Raw genomic sequence first — 15,448 nt, forward strand, 5'->3', positions numbered from 1 at the left:
CTGAGCTGAGTTACTATCCTCAGTCTGGTGATTTGGAAGGACATCGCAAAGGTACGAAAATTGTTGGAATTGGGCCAAATGTCCCCACTTCTAACACAGCGTTAAACAGCAGTTTATTAGCCCTTCATTCTAAGTTTACCACTCCCAGTTTTACCATGACAATTTCCTGGTCAACAATTTAGCTGTTGTTGGGAAATTGTTGTGCGCTAATTGGATTCACAAGGGCACTCTGGATATATCCCTGGTACCCGTGTACCCAGTCCACCCCTGACCAAGGACCCATCGGTGCCTATTCAGATGGGTGTTAAAGAACCTATAACACTGTTCGAAAATCAAGGAAGTTGCTCTTGGTGTTCTGGCCAACAATCCCACAGACAGAGTTATTCACTCCATTGTGGTTTGTCAAACATCACTGTGCACACGTTGGCTCCTGTGTTCACTTACAAAACACACTTCACTGTGAATCCTGTGAAGTGCTTTGCGATGTTCTCCTGACATGAAAGGCACTTCTCAAATGTAAGGTTATTATTGTTGTTTTACTGTGAACATTGGAGTGAAGTTTCCATGTACAACACCACTATCTGCCGGCAGTAACACGGTACTGGAGGTTTATATATTTAACACTATATGTGGCGTAACTGTCATTTTAATCCACAGTAACTTTCAACAAATGATTCTATTCCTCAAATTACACCACAACATCCATCAGGAAAGACGAGGAAATGTTTAATCTATTTCTCTGTCTGTAATAAAGTGTTACCGCAGGAGTTTAAAATACTTGATTTTTCATACTTTTACCAGAATATATACAACTATACCGGGAAGGTCTTCAATTATGTGGAGAGACTATAGAGGCTGGACTTTTCTCCTTAGAGCAGAGAAGTGGAAATTTAATTGAGATGTTGAAAATTATGAAGGGTTCTGATAGAATAGGGAGAAACTGTTTCCTCTAGTGGGTGGTTTGGTAACCAGAGAACATAGATTAATAATAATTAACAAAAGAACTAGAGGGAAGATGAGTAGAATTTTTCAAGCTTTCCCACTGCTTTTTCAGCTAGGACAACAACAGCAACAACAAATTACATTTGCACAGTTGCATCCTTCACGTCGGGCGAACGTCCCAAGGTGCAAGACAGTCAGGGAGTTGGACCTGAAGAGGGTGTTGGGATCAGGAGTGATGGAGGGCAGAGAGAAGAGGGAGGAAGTGGAGGGAGGAATGAGAGGGCCCGAAGAGGGAGGTGGGGAGGGAGTGGTTTTAGGAAGGACCGAGTTAGCAGATTGTAATGAAGAGGTGTATGAGTGTTTTGGCCGCCTGAGATGTGAGGCAGTGGTAGACTCGGGCAAAGTTGCGGAGGTGGGGTAAGTCAGAGCGGGTCATGACACAGATGTGGGGGAGAAAGGACAGTTGAGTCGATGAAGGTGCCTCAGTTCCTGACTGGCTTGGTGAGGTGGAGTGTGCTTGGATAATGTTGCTGTCAGTGCCTGAGGTGTGGAGGCATTGGAGTGAGCCAATCAGTAGAGCCTTGTTCGTGCTGACGATCAACTGCAGAAAGTTGGCGCTCTTCCAGGACTTGGTGTCCGACAGGCAGTCTGTCAGGACATCATAGACCTGGGATTGAGGGTGGAGGCTGAGAGATAGAATTGGGTGTCATCCACATACATGTGGTATGATGTAAAGTGAAACTGGGTGTTGTGGCTTCGGAGAGGGGGGACGGTGATCCAATTTTTGGTGACGAAGAGGATGTCAATGTATTTGACGACAATTAGTTCATGGATGTTAAGTGCTTTACTGGAGAGGGATCGGACATTTTGTAGGGTGTTTGGAGGGGACAGATTGCCGAGGAGTTTGAAGGATTGCGTGGTGGGGGAAAGGAGGAGAATTAACAGGAAGAGAGGGAATGTGAATTGAGAGATTAAAATCCGTGATCTGGGACCCACAGACCTTGTAGGGAAAGTGGGGGGATGGGGCTGTCAGGGTGACTGCTGGACAGCCAACGGCTTGTACCATAATGAGCCCGGTGGAGAATTCCCTGGAGCACAGGGAAGCTGTGGGATGGGCCTGGATGGAGAGGAAGCCGTGTGGGCGATAGGAAAATAGAAGCGAGCGGGAGTAACGCAGGATGTGCGACAGGGATGGGGGCATTTTGGGGATGGCAGCTCAGGTCAGGGAGCGGATCCGGGGCGTTGGGAACAGCGCTCATTGTTGGAAAGACAATTATGAGAAGGTTTGATAGAGAGAGAGGAGAGAGGACTGGAAAGGGAAGGATCGCTGTGAAGAGGGTGGAGTCGATTCCCACATTTCGTTGCAAAAGGCACCTCCACCTCTTGGAGCAGCTCAGCCCAGGTCCCAGACACAAAGTGCAGCCAGTGACAGAGGCTCAGGTGGGTAACAATGGCGGGGGCTGGGAGCCACAATGCATCGCGCCAGAGAAAGCCCTCTATCTCAAGCGCTGGGCATCTCCACGCATGCGCTGCTCCGGCTCTGCAGCGCTCGGCAAAGGAACGGGCAGTGCGCGTGCGCGGAGCCATGCAGAGATAGAGCGCTTTCATCCGCGCAGTGCATTGTGGCTCCCGGGCACCGCCATTGCTGCTGTCCATTCCGGTCAGTGTCAGCAACACAAACCCCCGCACAGGCGGCGCTTCCTCTTGTCCCCGTCTCACACCCTCCCTCTGTGGAAATGTCATGACTATTATTATTATTACCTTCTGATCCAGGCCCAGGGGGAAGATCACAGCCACAAAACTCCCAAACAAGCATTCTGCTGAATTCTGGGTCTGGACACAGCCCCAAAGCCTGAGAGTGACAGCGGTTTGTGGGAGTGAGCGGTGGAGGGGGACATGGCCGGCAGAGAGCAGGACCAGAGCTTAGCAGAGGATCTCACTTGCCCCGTTTGCCTTGACCTGTTCAACGATCCGGTTTCTCTGGTTTGCGGCCACTATTTCTGCCGCTCGTGTATCGCAGGCTGTTGGGAGAGGCAGGAGGCTCATTCTGCCCGGAGTGTCGTCGGGCGTGTCCGGGAAGGGAGCTGAGAGCCAGTCGACCTCTGGCTAATCTGTCCGAAAGAGCTAGAAATCTGTCTGGATCCGAAACGGGGAGAAAGGGAACATTGTTGTGGTGATCATCGGGAAGAGCTGAAGCTGTTTGGTGAAACAGATAAGAAATTGATCTGTTTGATGTGTTTCTTTTCTCCCGAGAGACAGAATCACAAATCGCACAGCGTCATGTCGGTAGACAAAGCTGCTGAGATCTACAAGGTAAACAAGGAACAGAGTCTATAACTTGACTGCTGTTCTCTCTTTCTTTCACCAGCCGAGTGTCTGAAACACACTGAAGCCCATTGCTGAGCTTAAGAGAATCCTGAATATTGCCGTGTGTCCCCAGAGCGATGCACCCTGCTACAAATTCTGTAGAATATTAGGCATTAGTTGGCAAGAGCTAAGGCTTTGGTATCCCAGAGTATATGTCGAGATAGCTACTTAAGTTTAACCAGGTAAACGGCGTCACTGGTCATTGGGAGCGCTGTCTGACAGGCTGCCCCCTGCGTGTTCTCTCTGCTCACACTGATACAGTTAGAGATGTGTTGATTTCCATTTTGATTGCAGGAAAAACTGAAATCATCTTTCAATTTGGTTCTGAAGAGAAAAGACGCTGTTCTTCGAGCTGAATTTGAGCAAAAAGAGAGGATTTCTGCCGTGAAAGTAAGTTGCTGTGTGATAGGAGTCGTCCGCAGTCTCACCTCTGAGTTGGAAAGTTGTGGCATTTATCCCCACTACGGGCTCTCAGTCGTGTTTCTCTCTTTACCGTGTGATGTCTGGGCTCTCAGTCGTGTTTCTCTCTTTACCGTGTGATGTCTGGGCTCTCAGTCGTGTTTCTGTCTTTACTGAGTGATGTCTGGGCTCTCAGTTGTCTCTGCCTTTACTGTGTGATGTCTGGGCTCTCAGTCGTGTCTCTCTCTTTACTGTGGCCCGTTGTGATGTCTGACGCTTCATTTTACAGAAACAGGCGAGCAGTCTGCAGAACAACGTCACGGCTGAGTTTGTTAAAATGCATCAGAGCCTCAAAGACACAGAGCAGCGTGTAATGCGAGAGTTCAGAGAGCGAGAAGAGGAGATTTTACAGCGAATGGAGGAAGCTTTCTCAGGGTTTGAAGAGCAGTTAAAATCTATTGACCGAGAATTAGCAATGTTACAGAACCGAATGGATGAACATGACTCGGGATCCTTTCTGAGGGTACGAAAAAGAGATTATAATATGATAATAATTCTTGCATTTTATACGGCACCTTTGACCTCTGGAGAAGTTCTCAAAGCGATTCACAGAATCCACTGTAAAGTGTAGTGACTGGACTTTGTAGGCAAATGCAACAGCCAATTTCCGCAGCAAAACAGTCCCCAAAACAGCCTTGAAGTGAACGACCAACTATATTTGGGAGAAAATCCCTTCACATTTCCAATCGTTTCTAGGATCTTTAACATCCACCTGAACAGGTGCAGACAGCACCTCGGGTTTATGTCTCATCCAAAATACATCTGACAATGCTGTGCACCTCCCAACTCTGTAAAACTAACAACGTAACAGAGTGAATTTCAGCTCAGCCCTTACATTCACCTACAAAACACACATTCCCTACACTTTGTGGTAAATCCCATGAAGCGCTTTGAGACGTCCTCCTGACGTGAAAGGCTCTGTACCAAATGCAAAGCTCCTTCTTCTTATCTTGGGTAAAGCTCCCCGAGCGAGCCACCGTGTGGAGATTATTCCACACGCTGAGGGTTACCTGGCTGTGAACTCTGACCTCTCTGTATTTTGTTTCACTTCAGGAGGAAGCTTCTCGGAAGATCAGGTCTGACCTAATATTTCACTCATTAATGTCAAAGCAGTAACCACGAGATATTCATGTTAATCTGTTATCTTTGCAGCATCAGTGAAGTCTGAATTGAGCCGTCAGTGGTACAAGGAGATCTGACTTTGGCAATACCCAAAGGGCTTTTGCAGCTCACAGTGTGGAGAGAAATGATCAACATGACCAGCCTTGGTAAGCAGATCCTACATCATCCCGCACCGTAAAGCCCTCACTGGGCGGCAGATGCAGAGTTGATTTGATCAGCAGTCGTGTGTCTATCACATGTTTAAACCCATCACCGCGCTTCAGAGTCTCCAAACCAGACTGAGTTCCGCAAACGTATGTCACCTTTGCATGGAAGTTTCCCTGTATCTGGAATGGAAACTATTAGTCAGAGGCTTGTAAGAGCCAAGGCTTGGGGACCCCTGATAGGGTGTATTGGTTGGGATAACTGCTGATGTTTAGCAGCAGTGCAGGCGCAAAGGGCCGAAAGGTCCATTTCCACCCAACACTAGATTTGAAGGTCTGGAGATCCGCTGAACTTCAGCATTGCTCACCATGTTCACCAGTGTCCTGACTGCAGGTCTCCAGGAGCTCATACACAGACAGAGAGAGACACAGGGACAGGGAGAGTCAAACACACGGACAGAGACACACACACACACACACACGGATACAGTGAGACACACATAGGGACACAGAAAGACACACACACACAGGTAGAGAAAATCACGCACACCGACAGAGACACAAACACACAGACAAAGAGAGAGAGACACACACTCGGGGACAGAGAGAGACGCACTTTTTCACAGTGAATGACTTTCTATTGGCCCGGCCCAGGAGCCAGGGTGGCTGGCCTGCCATCAGCAGCCACTTTTGCAAAAGGAAAATTATTCAGTGTTTATATTAATCTCTCCACAATCAACAATCGCTCACTGTGTTATTTCTCTCTCTCAGCTCCGGCCTCTCTGACGCTGGATCCTGACACAGCTCATCCCTGCCTCGTCCTGTCTGAGGACCTGACCGGCGTGAGAGTCGGAGATAAACCGCAGCAGCTCCCTGACTCTTCGAAGAGGTTTAGTAAATATCTCTTTGTCCTGGGATCTAAGGGCTTCACATCAGGGAGACATTACTGGGAGGTGCAGGTGGTCAACAAGAATGTGTGGACAGTTGGAGTGGCCAGAGAGTCTATCAACAGGAAACAACGAACCACATGGTCACCAGAGGGTGGGGTCTGGGCTGTGGAGCTCGGGGGCAAGGGTTTTGAGGCTTTGGCCTCACCTCCCACCCACCTGCTTCTGACAGTGATACCTGGGAAGATTGGAGTTTACCTGGACTATGAGGGGGGTCAGGTGTCGTTTTACAACGCTGACAACATGTCTCATCTCCACACTTTCACTAACACTTTCACTGAGAAACTTTATCCTCTGCTCAATCCTGGGTATTATATTTCAGGGAAAAATTCTGAGCCTCTGATAATCTGCCGGTCTCAGGATAAACCTGTCTCAGCCTGGCTCAGTCAGTAGTGCTCTGGCCTCTGAGTCTGATGGTTGTAGGTTCAAGCCACATGTTGGGGACTTTACACTCATTGCGCTCCAGTGCATTTGTGATGGTATTAGTGGGGCCTGGATGGGTCGGTTCAACAACAGCGACTTGCATTTACGTAGCGCGCGCTCACTCTGGGCAGTCGGTATCTTGTCTTGCCTGGCGTTCCACTCTCTGAATTATTCCCGCATTTTTCATGAGCGGCAGCGCACGCGACCAAAGGTATAAACACTGGGTGATTGAGGCAGGCACAGCTGTATCCTGGTTATAAATTACACAACTAATAATATAAAAGCCACCAGCTAACCCTCCCAGCTCAACCTGCTGGGCAGGAAAGCACTGACTGCACTGTATAACTGGCAGCCAAACAAAGTAAATATACTTTACTGAATTCTGTGAGTGTTTTAATGTTAACCGGTCAGTGAACATTGCTTCAAGTGAAACAGCATTATCAGGTATTATTATAAGGTGTCGGTGAGCTGCTCCGCTCGGCAGGAATGGTGTTCGGGTAACCTGGGACACCTCTTATATTGGACAAAATGTCCAACCAGCAGCCACCCTCCCCACCCACCAACTGGTCCATCTGATAACCAGCTTCCACTGTAATTGTATTCAATTCTGTTGATACCTATTTATACCCATTGACTGTTCAACAACATTTCCTTTTACTACTCAAACCCAAATAATCTTCAAATACTATTGACACTATTGACATCCAATCGTCACCACAGATAACCGACGCCATCTCCTCCTCCTCGTGTGAAGCTCTTCCTGCGGGAGGTAAGACAGCAGCTGCCGGGACTCGCTCCTCGAGCACTGTCCGCCCTTCCCGCACTTGTGTGGTGTGTGCGGTAAACCAGTGACCCCCAGGACCCGCTGTGTGTGGCGGCCACTGTGTCCCTTCACACACTTCCCGCCTGTGGCAGGTGGTCAGACCGCGGCTCTCAGGCCCAGAGCCGTGTCCGGAGCCACTGCCTCCCGTTCCCGCTGTGTGTGTCAGTCTGTGTGAGGGGCGGTGACGGCTCCGCTGTCCTGTCACAGCCTTTGTGCGGCTTCTCTTCCCCGTTTCCCGCCTTCAGCGGCTCCCACCGGTGTGTGGAGTGTGTGGTGTCGGTGTGCGGTCACTGTGTGTGTGTGTTGGGGTCCGGGGGGGGAGCGCGGGGTCGGTCCTCCGCTCCTCACTTACCGACTCTCGCGCTCTTCTCGGGTCCTGACCCCCAAAGCGCTGTCACGCGGTGTCGGCACATGCGCACTGTTCCCGCCGCTCTCCGTCTCTCGCGGCCCCGCCTTCCCGCGCGTGCGCGCTGTGTCCCGTCTCCAACCGTCACTCGTTCCCGCGCTCCCGCGCTTTCCCGCCCGGGACCAGACTCGGGAAGGTGCGCATGCGCGGGGGGAGGGCGGGAACATTCCAGAAGCGCCGAAGGGCAGAAAAGTGCTCGAGCGACGGTCCCTCTGACACCTCCGCCCCAACTGGTGAGAATATGGTATAAAGTCACTATAGTCAACAGCAATGGCACATATACTGTTATATATATTACATATTCAGTGGGAAATCCTTTCATAGAAGATCAAATCACTTATTGTATTTAATGACATTAAATACATTATTATTATCTGTGACTATCAACAGCTTCACATCAAAGGGGTTTTCTACACCAACACCGAGATTCCCAACTCGGCGGCCGTGTGGCCATGAGCCCCGGGGGGGGGGGGGGGTCAGGGGGTGAGGGTCAGGGGGTGAGGGTCAGGGGTGTGTGTGTGGGGGTGAGGGTCAGGGGTGAGTGTGTCAGGGGGTGAGGGTCGGGGTGAGGGTTAGCGGTGTGTGTCGGGGTGAGGGTCAGGGGTGTGTGGGTCGGGGGGTGAGGGTTAGGGGTGTGTGTGTCGGGGGGTGAGGGTCAGGGGGGTGTGTTTCAGGGGTGAGGGTCAGGGGTGTGTGTCAGGGTGTGAGGGTTAGGGGTGTGTGTGTGTCAGGGGGTGAGGGTTAGGGTTGTGTGTATTAGGGAGGACTGGGGGGGGGGTTCTGCTCAGCTTGAACTTGTCCAGGAGGTTTTGGTCCTTGGTCACGGCTCTCTCGCCCTCGTGCACTTCCACCAATATGCCGGGCTGGTTGTCAGAGTAGGTGATGAAGACCTGGGTCTGTTTGGTGAGGACGGTGGAGTTCCTCTTCATGAGGGTAGTCATCATGCCTGGCATTTGATATATTGCCTTATGTCTTCGAGTCATCTGAAAGCACTTGACAGGATATACTGTAAAGTGAATTGACTTTGTGTTTCGTGAGAGAAATGCAGCAGCCAATTGTGCACAGCAGTGTCCACAAACAGTCATGGATTCAGTGACCAAATTACTATCATTTTATTACCACCAGAAAGTGGTCTGCCAATCGACTACTTAATGCTTGGTTAGCAATCACTTGGAGAAAGGAAATCTGCCCGCCTTTTGCCCTGCCCAATAATCGATCCAAGGTCCTCTCCCTTGCAAGGCGAGTGCTCTAACCACTGAACTGCAGGACACCNAAAAAACTCTTATTGCCTTATCATGTTGTCAAGATGTCTCAAAGCGCCTCACAGAATATATTGCAAAGTGAATTGACTGTATACTTTGAGGGTGAAACACAGCAGCCAACTGTATACAGCATCGTCCCACAAACAGTTGTGGACTGAGCAATCAAATTATTCTTTTATTTATTTATTTTTTGAATAATATAATTGTATAATCATGGGAGCAAGTGGAGCCTGGCAAGAACTGGTGCGATGGGGGACTGAGTTTCCTATGGGTGAGTATCCGGATGGCAGAAATTTTAATTAATTTTATTTCTGTATGGGGGAGATGGGGAGACCTGCGAGGACTTGACATCCTTAAATAAATATATCTGAACTACACTGGAACCTTCTCCATATGTTTGGAGGCTGTTCCTGCCTGAGACAATTTGTCTTTGTCAAGATTATTATTGTCGGTTTACTGTGAACATTGGGGTGAAGTTTCCCAGTTAAAAACACTATCTGCCGGCAGTAACGCGGTACTGCAGGTTTATACATTTAACGCTATCTGTGGCCCCACTGTCATGGTAATCTACAGTAACTTTCAGCAAATGATTCTATTCCTCAAATTACACCACAACATCCATCAGGATAAATGAGTGAAAGGTAAATCTATTTTTCTGTCTGTAATAAAGTGTTTTATTTTTCAGTCAATTCACTTTACATAATATTCTGTGAAGCGCTTTGAGGATAAAATTCAAAATCCTTATCCTTACTTTCAAAGCCCTCCACGCAAAATATATATGCAAACAACTTTACAATATATTCTGTGTTGTGCTGAGACGGCAGGTGGTGAGGCCTAGAGGATCTCACGCCCCCCTCCAATCTATTACCATCACCTGTTTAAGAGGAGCTGGAAAGTGCAAGCCCTGATCCCTTAGGAGGACCACAGACAGTCCTCCCAAACGCCCCAACAGACAGGCCCCTCTTGCTCATGAGTCAGTGAGAGCCGGGCCTCAGGAAACAGTGGAAGATGTAAGCGGGGATGCCCGAAGGTTCGGTCGATGAAAGTTGGGCGAGGTTGGTTACAGACGGGCACTGGCAGGGCAAGAAATTTCAAACCTCCCGCCAGTACATCAGGTGCGAGAGAGGCCATGGGCGGATGAATAAGTGGCGGTGAGTGACCGGTGAGGCGAACGTTCAGCAGATTCAGGCGCGGAGGCGCCATTTCAAATTCCCCACTGAAACGCGGCCGAACTCGCTGACAGACATCACATCCAGGTGCCATTTTCAAATCAATCCGTGTAACCCGCTGTCATTACACCCCCCCTCAAAAACCGCCCTCCATCCCTCTAATCTCTCACAAACATACCACTCCGCCCTCACCTCCGCCAAATCGTTCTTCTACTCCAAGATAATCTTGGAAGAGAATGAAAACCCCAGGCTCCTGTTCATCAACACCAACTGGCTCCTCCACCTGCCCTCCCACACCTCGCCCATTCTCTCCTCAAGCTCTGACTGAGAAGCGATGCTGGATTTCCTCAAATCAAAAATCCAGGGATCCATTCAGCTGCCTCCACCTTCCCAACTGCCCTCCCTCCCCTTCTCCCCCACGCGCCCACACACTCTGACCCCTACCTAAAAGCTCCTTCCACATTTTGTGAACCTGTCTCCCCCGCCTCTCTCATCACCAACATATCCAGCTTGAAACACATTAACTTGACCCCCCATCCGCATACTTCTCTTTATCTTCCAGTTCCACTTCCTCGCTCCTCGACACTCCAACACCATCAATTGCTCCCTATCATCTGGCACTGATCCCATCCTCCAAAAAACAGCTACAATCACCGCCATCCTGAACAAACCTTCCCTGGACCCATCCCTGCTTTCTAACTACCGGCCCATCTACAACCTTCCTTTTCTTTCCAAGGTACTTGAAAGTGTTGTTGCTTCCCAGCTTCGTCCTCTCCTTGCCTACCAGTCACTTCACGACCCCCTCCAATTGGGTTTCCATGCTATTAGGAGCACAGAAACTCTTCTGGTCAAGCTGACAAACAGTATTTTGTCTGTCTGTGACCAGGGCTCCCTCTGCCTCTTCATCCTCCTTGACTTCTCTACTGTCTTCGATACCATGAACCACTCCATCTTCCTCCACCCCCTCTCCGCTCACCTCAAAATTCAAGGTTCTCCCCTTGAATGGTTCAGTGCTTATCTCTCACATGATCTTCAATTTGTCTCCGCCAAAGGTTTCACTTCCAGCCCCCGCACAGTCTCATGCTGTGTTCCTCAGGTCCCCACCTGTTCAATTTCTATGTGCTGGCACATCATCCACATGTATGGGGTCAACTTCCACATGTATATAGATGACATCCAACTGTATCTCTCTGCCTCCACCATCGATTCCAGGACAACTGATGTCCTGACAGATTGTCAAACATCAAGTCCTGGATGAGAGCCAGCTTTCTCCAGCTGAATGTCAGTAAGATCAAGACCCTGCTGAATGGATTGCTCCAGGACCTCCGCACCTCAGGCACTGGCAGCATCAGCATCCAAGGATGCACACTCCACCTCACCAAGTCAGTCAGGATAGCTGTGTGCCTTCTTCAACCCTCAACAGTCTTTTGCCCCCCATATACATGCAATGATCCGCTCTGTCTTTCCCCCACCTCTGCAACATTGCTTGACTCCGCAACTACCTCAACCATCAGGCCACCAAAACCCTCATACATGCATTTGTTACCTCAAGGCTCGACTACAGAATCTTGTCACCCTCCTCCACAAGCTGCAGATCATTCAGACCTCTGTAGCTCGTGTCCTCTCCCGCGCCAGGCTCCCTGACCCCATCAACCCCACCCTTGGCCAGCTCCATTTGTTCCTCATCCCTCAGAGGATAGAATTCAAAATCCTCATTCTCAGTTTCAAGACCCTTCACGGCCTTGGCCTGTCCTATATCTCTGACCTGTTGACTCCCAAGCTGTCTGCTCCCTCTACTGATCCAGTTGTTACCTCTCTCTCCAGCCTCACAAGCTGCTCCATGTTTAAGGTTTTCTCTGTGGAGTCTCATTGATTTCCCATCTCCAACCTACCTTCTTTGCCAAAGTCCTGCAACACAACAACAACAAGATTCCATCTATAGAGCGCCTTTCAAATCGGGAGGACGTCCCAAGGCACTGGACAGTTGGGTCAGGACCCGAGCAGGGGGGAAATGGTCAGGGTGAGGGGAGGGAGTGAGGAGGGGGTAGAGAGTCGAGAGGGGAGCTGAAGGCACAGTCAAAGAGAAAGGTCTTAAGACCGGCCTTGAAGGAGGAAAGGGAGAAAGCGGCGAAGGCACTGGGGGATAGACTTCCAGAGCTTAGGGGCTGAGAGACTGAAGATCTGGCCACCGATGGAAGGGCGGTTGGGGCGGGGGATGTGGAGCAGACTGGAGCCAGAGCAACGGAGGGTACGGGCAGGTAGGTAGGGGGATAGTAGGTCGGAGAGGTAGGAGGGAGCAAGTCTATGAATGGCCTTGTAGGTGAGGATGAAGATCTTGAATTCGATCCTCTGGGGGATGGGGAGCCAGTGGAGGCGAGCGAGGGTGGGAGTGATGTGGTCGCGGTGTCTGGTGCGGGACAGTACACGAGCTGCAGAGTTCTGAATGACCTGCAGTGTGGAGGGAGGGCCGGGAAGGCCGGCGAGGAGAGAGTTCCCATAGTCCAGCCTTGAGGTGATAAAGGCGTGGACCAGAGTTTCAGCCGCGTGAGGGGTGAGGTAGTGCCATAGTCTGGCGATGTTTTGGAGGTGATGGAAGGCGGTGCCAGTTGTGGTGCGGATATGAGGAAGAAAGGACAGCTCAGGGTCGAACAGAACCCCGAGGTTCCTGAATGGCTTTGAGAGGTGGAGAGTGCAGCCTTGGATGCTGATGTGGTCAGCGCCTGAGGTGCGGAGGCTCTGACGTGAGCCAATCAGGAGGGCCTCAGTTTTGCACACGTTGAACTAAAGAAAGTTGTCTCTCGTCCAGACTCGATGACAGACAGGCAGCTGTTAGGACATCGGTGGTCGTGGAGTTGAGGGTAGAGGAGGAAAGGTAGAGTTGGGTGTCATCCAAATACATGTGGAAGTTAACCCCATGTCTGCGGATGATGTCACCAAGGGGGAGCATATAGAGGGTGAAGAGGAGGGGACCGAGCACAGAGCCCTGAGGGACACCACACGAGACAGTGCGAGAGGTGGAGGAAAAGCCGTTTGTGGAAACAAAATGAAAACGGTGGGAGAGGTACGACCTAAACCACTCAAGGACAGGGCCTTGAAGGTTGAGGTGGGAGGACAAGCAGTGGAGGAGGATAGCGTGGTCGACCGTATCGAATGTTGCCGATAGGTCGAGGAGGACGAGGAGGCAGAGGGAGCCCTGGTCGTAGATGGTCAGGATGTCATTGGTGACCTTGACCAGGGCAGTTTCTGTGCTACAGGCAGCACGGAAACCCGACTGAAGGGGTTCGAATAATGAATGGGTGGAAGTTGGAGGGGGAGTGACCGCGTAGCGGATTGCCTTGATTTTGGATTCAAGGAAATCCAGCATCTCCTTGCAGTGAAGGTTGGAGGAGATGACCTGCGTGGGGTGGCGGGGGCGACGTAGGAGTCAGGATGTGGTAGAAAACAGAAGCCTGGGGTTGTTCTTCGCCTCCAGGATTTTGAGGAGGTCCAGCCAGATTTGTCGGTGGACCGTTAGGCCAGATTTGAGGCAGGTGCGTTCAGCGGCCTGCACCTGGCTCTTCAGTGAGCGGAGGTGGGTGGTGAACCAGGGGGAAGAGCGAGAGTAGGAGACAGTACGGGAGGTGATGGGGGCAAGAGTGTCGAGTGTGGAGGAGAGGGTGTTGTGGAGGAGGGTGAGAGCAGAAGAGGGGTCAGTGAGGGTTGAAGGCCAGAGGAAGAGGTGTTCAGAGGACTCCAAGGCAGCGGTTAGGGATTGTGGGGGTAACTTCTTCCAGGGGCGGTAGAAGATGGTGGTGGGTCTGGTGGACGTGGGGAGGGGGGTGGAGGTGGTGAAGGAGATGAAGTGGTGATTCATTGCTGCAGATCAACTTCAGTCACACCTCTCCCTCCATTTCCTCTTTGAGCCCCTGCAGTCTGGTTTTTGACCTGCCCAATCTTATCTTAGCAAATGGTTTCTCCTCCCGCCCAGAAACGCGGGTACCCCAGGAGTCCATCCTTGGCCTTTTTCTTTTCCTTGTCCATATGCTCTCTCTGGGCGATGTCATCCACAGAATGGGGTAAACGTCTACATGTATGCCGATGAGACACAAGTCTACTTGCCTCCTCCAGTACCAACTCCAGGTCCCCCGATGTTTTATCAGCTTGTCTGACAGACATCAGTCCTGCGCGTCTGAACTCCTCAACCTCTCTGGGTTCTCCCTCAGACTCTCTGAACAGTGTGTAATCTGGGCGACTGGTTCAATCCCCAGCTGTCCTTCCTCCCCCACAGCTGGTCACTGATCAGGACGGCCTGATTTCACCTTCGCCACATTGCCTGCCTTCAACTGTACCCTATCACAAATGCATCCAAACCCCTCGTGCATACGTTTTTCATCTCCCGCTTGGATTACTCAAATGCACTGCTCGCCGGTCTCCTCAGCTCCACTATTCAAATGATTCAGCTCATTCAGAACTCTTGCCACCCGCATCCTGACCCAGACCAAACTCTGCACCAATGTCTCACCAGTTCTGGCCAGGCTCCACTGACTCCCCATCACTGAACGGATCAATTTCAAGATCCTCACACTTGAGTTCAAATCACTTCACCCTCTGGCACATACCTGCCTCTCCGACCTCCTCAACTCATCAAACCACCACTCAGCACTTACGTTCGACTGGCACAGGCTTCCTGCTCGTCCCTCGCATCCTGCGCTCCACCATCGGAGGTCGCGCTTTCAACCACTATGCCTGGAAACTGTGGGTCGCTCACCCTCAGTCTCTCCGCCTTGCCCCCTCTCTACCCTTTTTCTAGTCCCCACTGAAAACCTTCCTTTTTGACTGTGCTTACAGATCTTCCCCCACCTCAACCCGACACCAACACCTAACCCCACCCTCCGACCCCCCTCCCCCCCCTCCCCCGGCTTGGAGTGAGTCAGGCTCTGACACTCTTCCATACCATGACACCTTTGCCTTTCTCCCCATCATTAGCCAACTCTGCCACTGTCTTTCACCGCAGGCCACTGAAACCCTCATCCAGGCTCAACTGTGCAAACTCCCTGCTTTTTGGCCTCCCCTACTCCACTCTCCACAGGTTGCAGATCATTCAGAACTCTGCAGCGCACGTTCTCTCCCGCATCAGGCTCCGCGAGCCGATCACCCCCATCCTCGCCCGGCTCCACTGGCTTCCCATCCTCAGAGGATACAAGTTCAGCATCCTGGTCCTCAACATCAAACCCTCCCTGGCCTCGCTCCTCTCTACCTCTGTGACCTCCTAACCTCCACAAATCTGTCTGCTCCCTCCGCTCAGCAGGCTCTGGCCTGCTCTATGTCCACCTTGTCCGTCCCACCATTGACGCATGGGCTTCAGCCTCTCTGCTTGCACACTCTTGAACTCCATCCCTCAGTCCC

General features: G+C 51.0%; 1 protein-coding gene across 1 annotated transcript; it reads left to right on the top strand.

The window, feature by feature from the left end:
• The first annotated feature begins 3,032 nt into the window (after window positions 1-3,032).
• On the top strand, window positions 3,033-5,823 carry LOC121851195 (E3 ubiquitin-protein ligase TRIM39-like). The gene is made up of 6 exons (XM_042344857.1): window positions 3,033-3,255; window positions 3,604-3,699; window positions 3,998-4,231; window positions 4,822-4,844; window positions 4,921-5,036; window positions 5,805-5,823. The coding sequence occupies exons 1-5, from the start codon at window positions 3,175-3,177 to the stop codon at window positions 4,934-4,936; spliced, it is 450 nt and encodes a 149-aa protein (XP_042200791.1). The 5' UTR covers window positions 3,033-3,174; the 3' UTR covers window positions 4,937-5,036; window positions 5,805-5,823.
• Window positions 5,824-15,448: the final 9,625 nt, after the last annotated feature.

Source organism: Callorhinchus milii, unplaced genomic scaffold, assembly GCF_018977255.1.
Source record: "Callorhinchus milii isolate IMCB2004 unplaced genomic scaffold, IMCB_Cmil_1.0 Scaffold30, whole genome shotgun sequence".
Classification (NCBI taxonomy): Eukaryota; Metazoa; Chordata; class Chondrichthyes; order Chimaeriformes; family Callorhinchidae; genus Callorhinchus; species Callorhinchus milii.

Excerpts from the sequence above, each read along its gene's own strand:
- LOC121851195 (XM_042344857.1), top strand. The coding sequence starts at position 3,175 with ATGTGTTTCTTTTCTCCCGAGAGACAGAATCACAAATCGCACAGCGTC. Across the intron at positions 3,256-3,603 it reads AAGCTGCTGAGATCTACAAG|GAAAAACTGAAATCATCTTT; the intron begins GTAAACAAGGAA and ends TTTTGATTGCAG. Across the intron at positions 4,232-4,821 it reads ACTCGGGATCCTTTCTGAGG|GAGGAAGCTTCTCGGAAGAT; the intron begins GTACGAAAAAGA and ends GTTTCACTTCAG.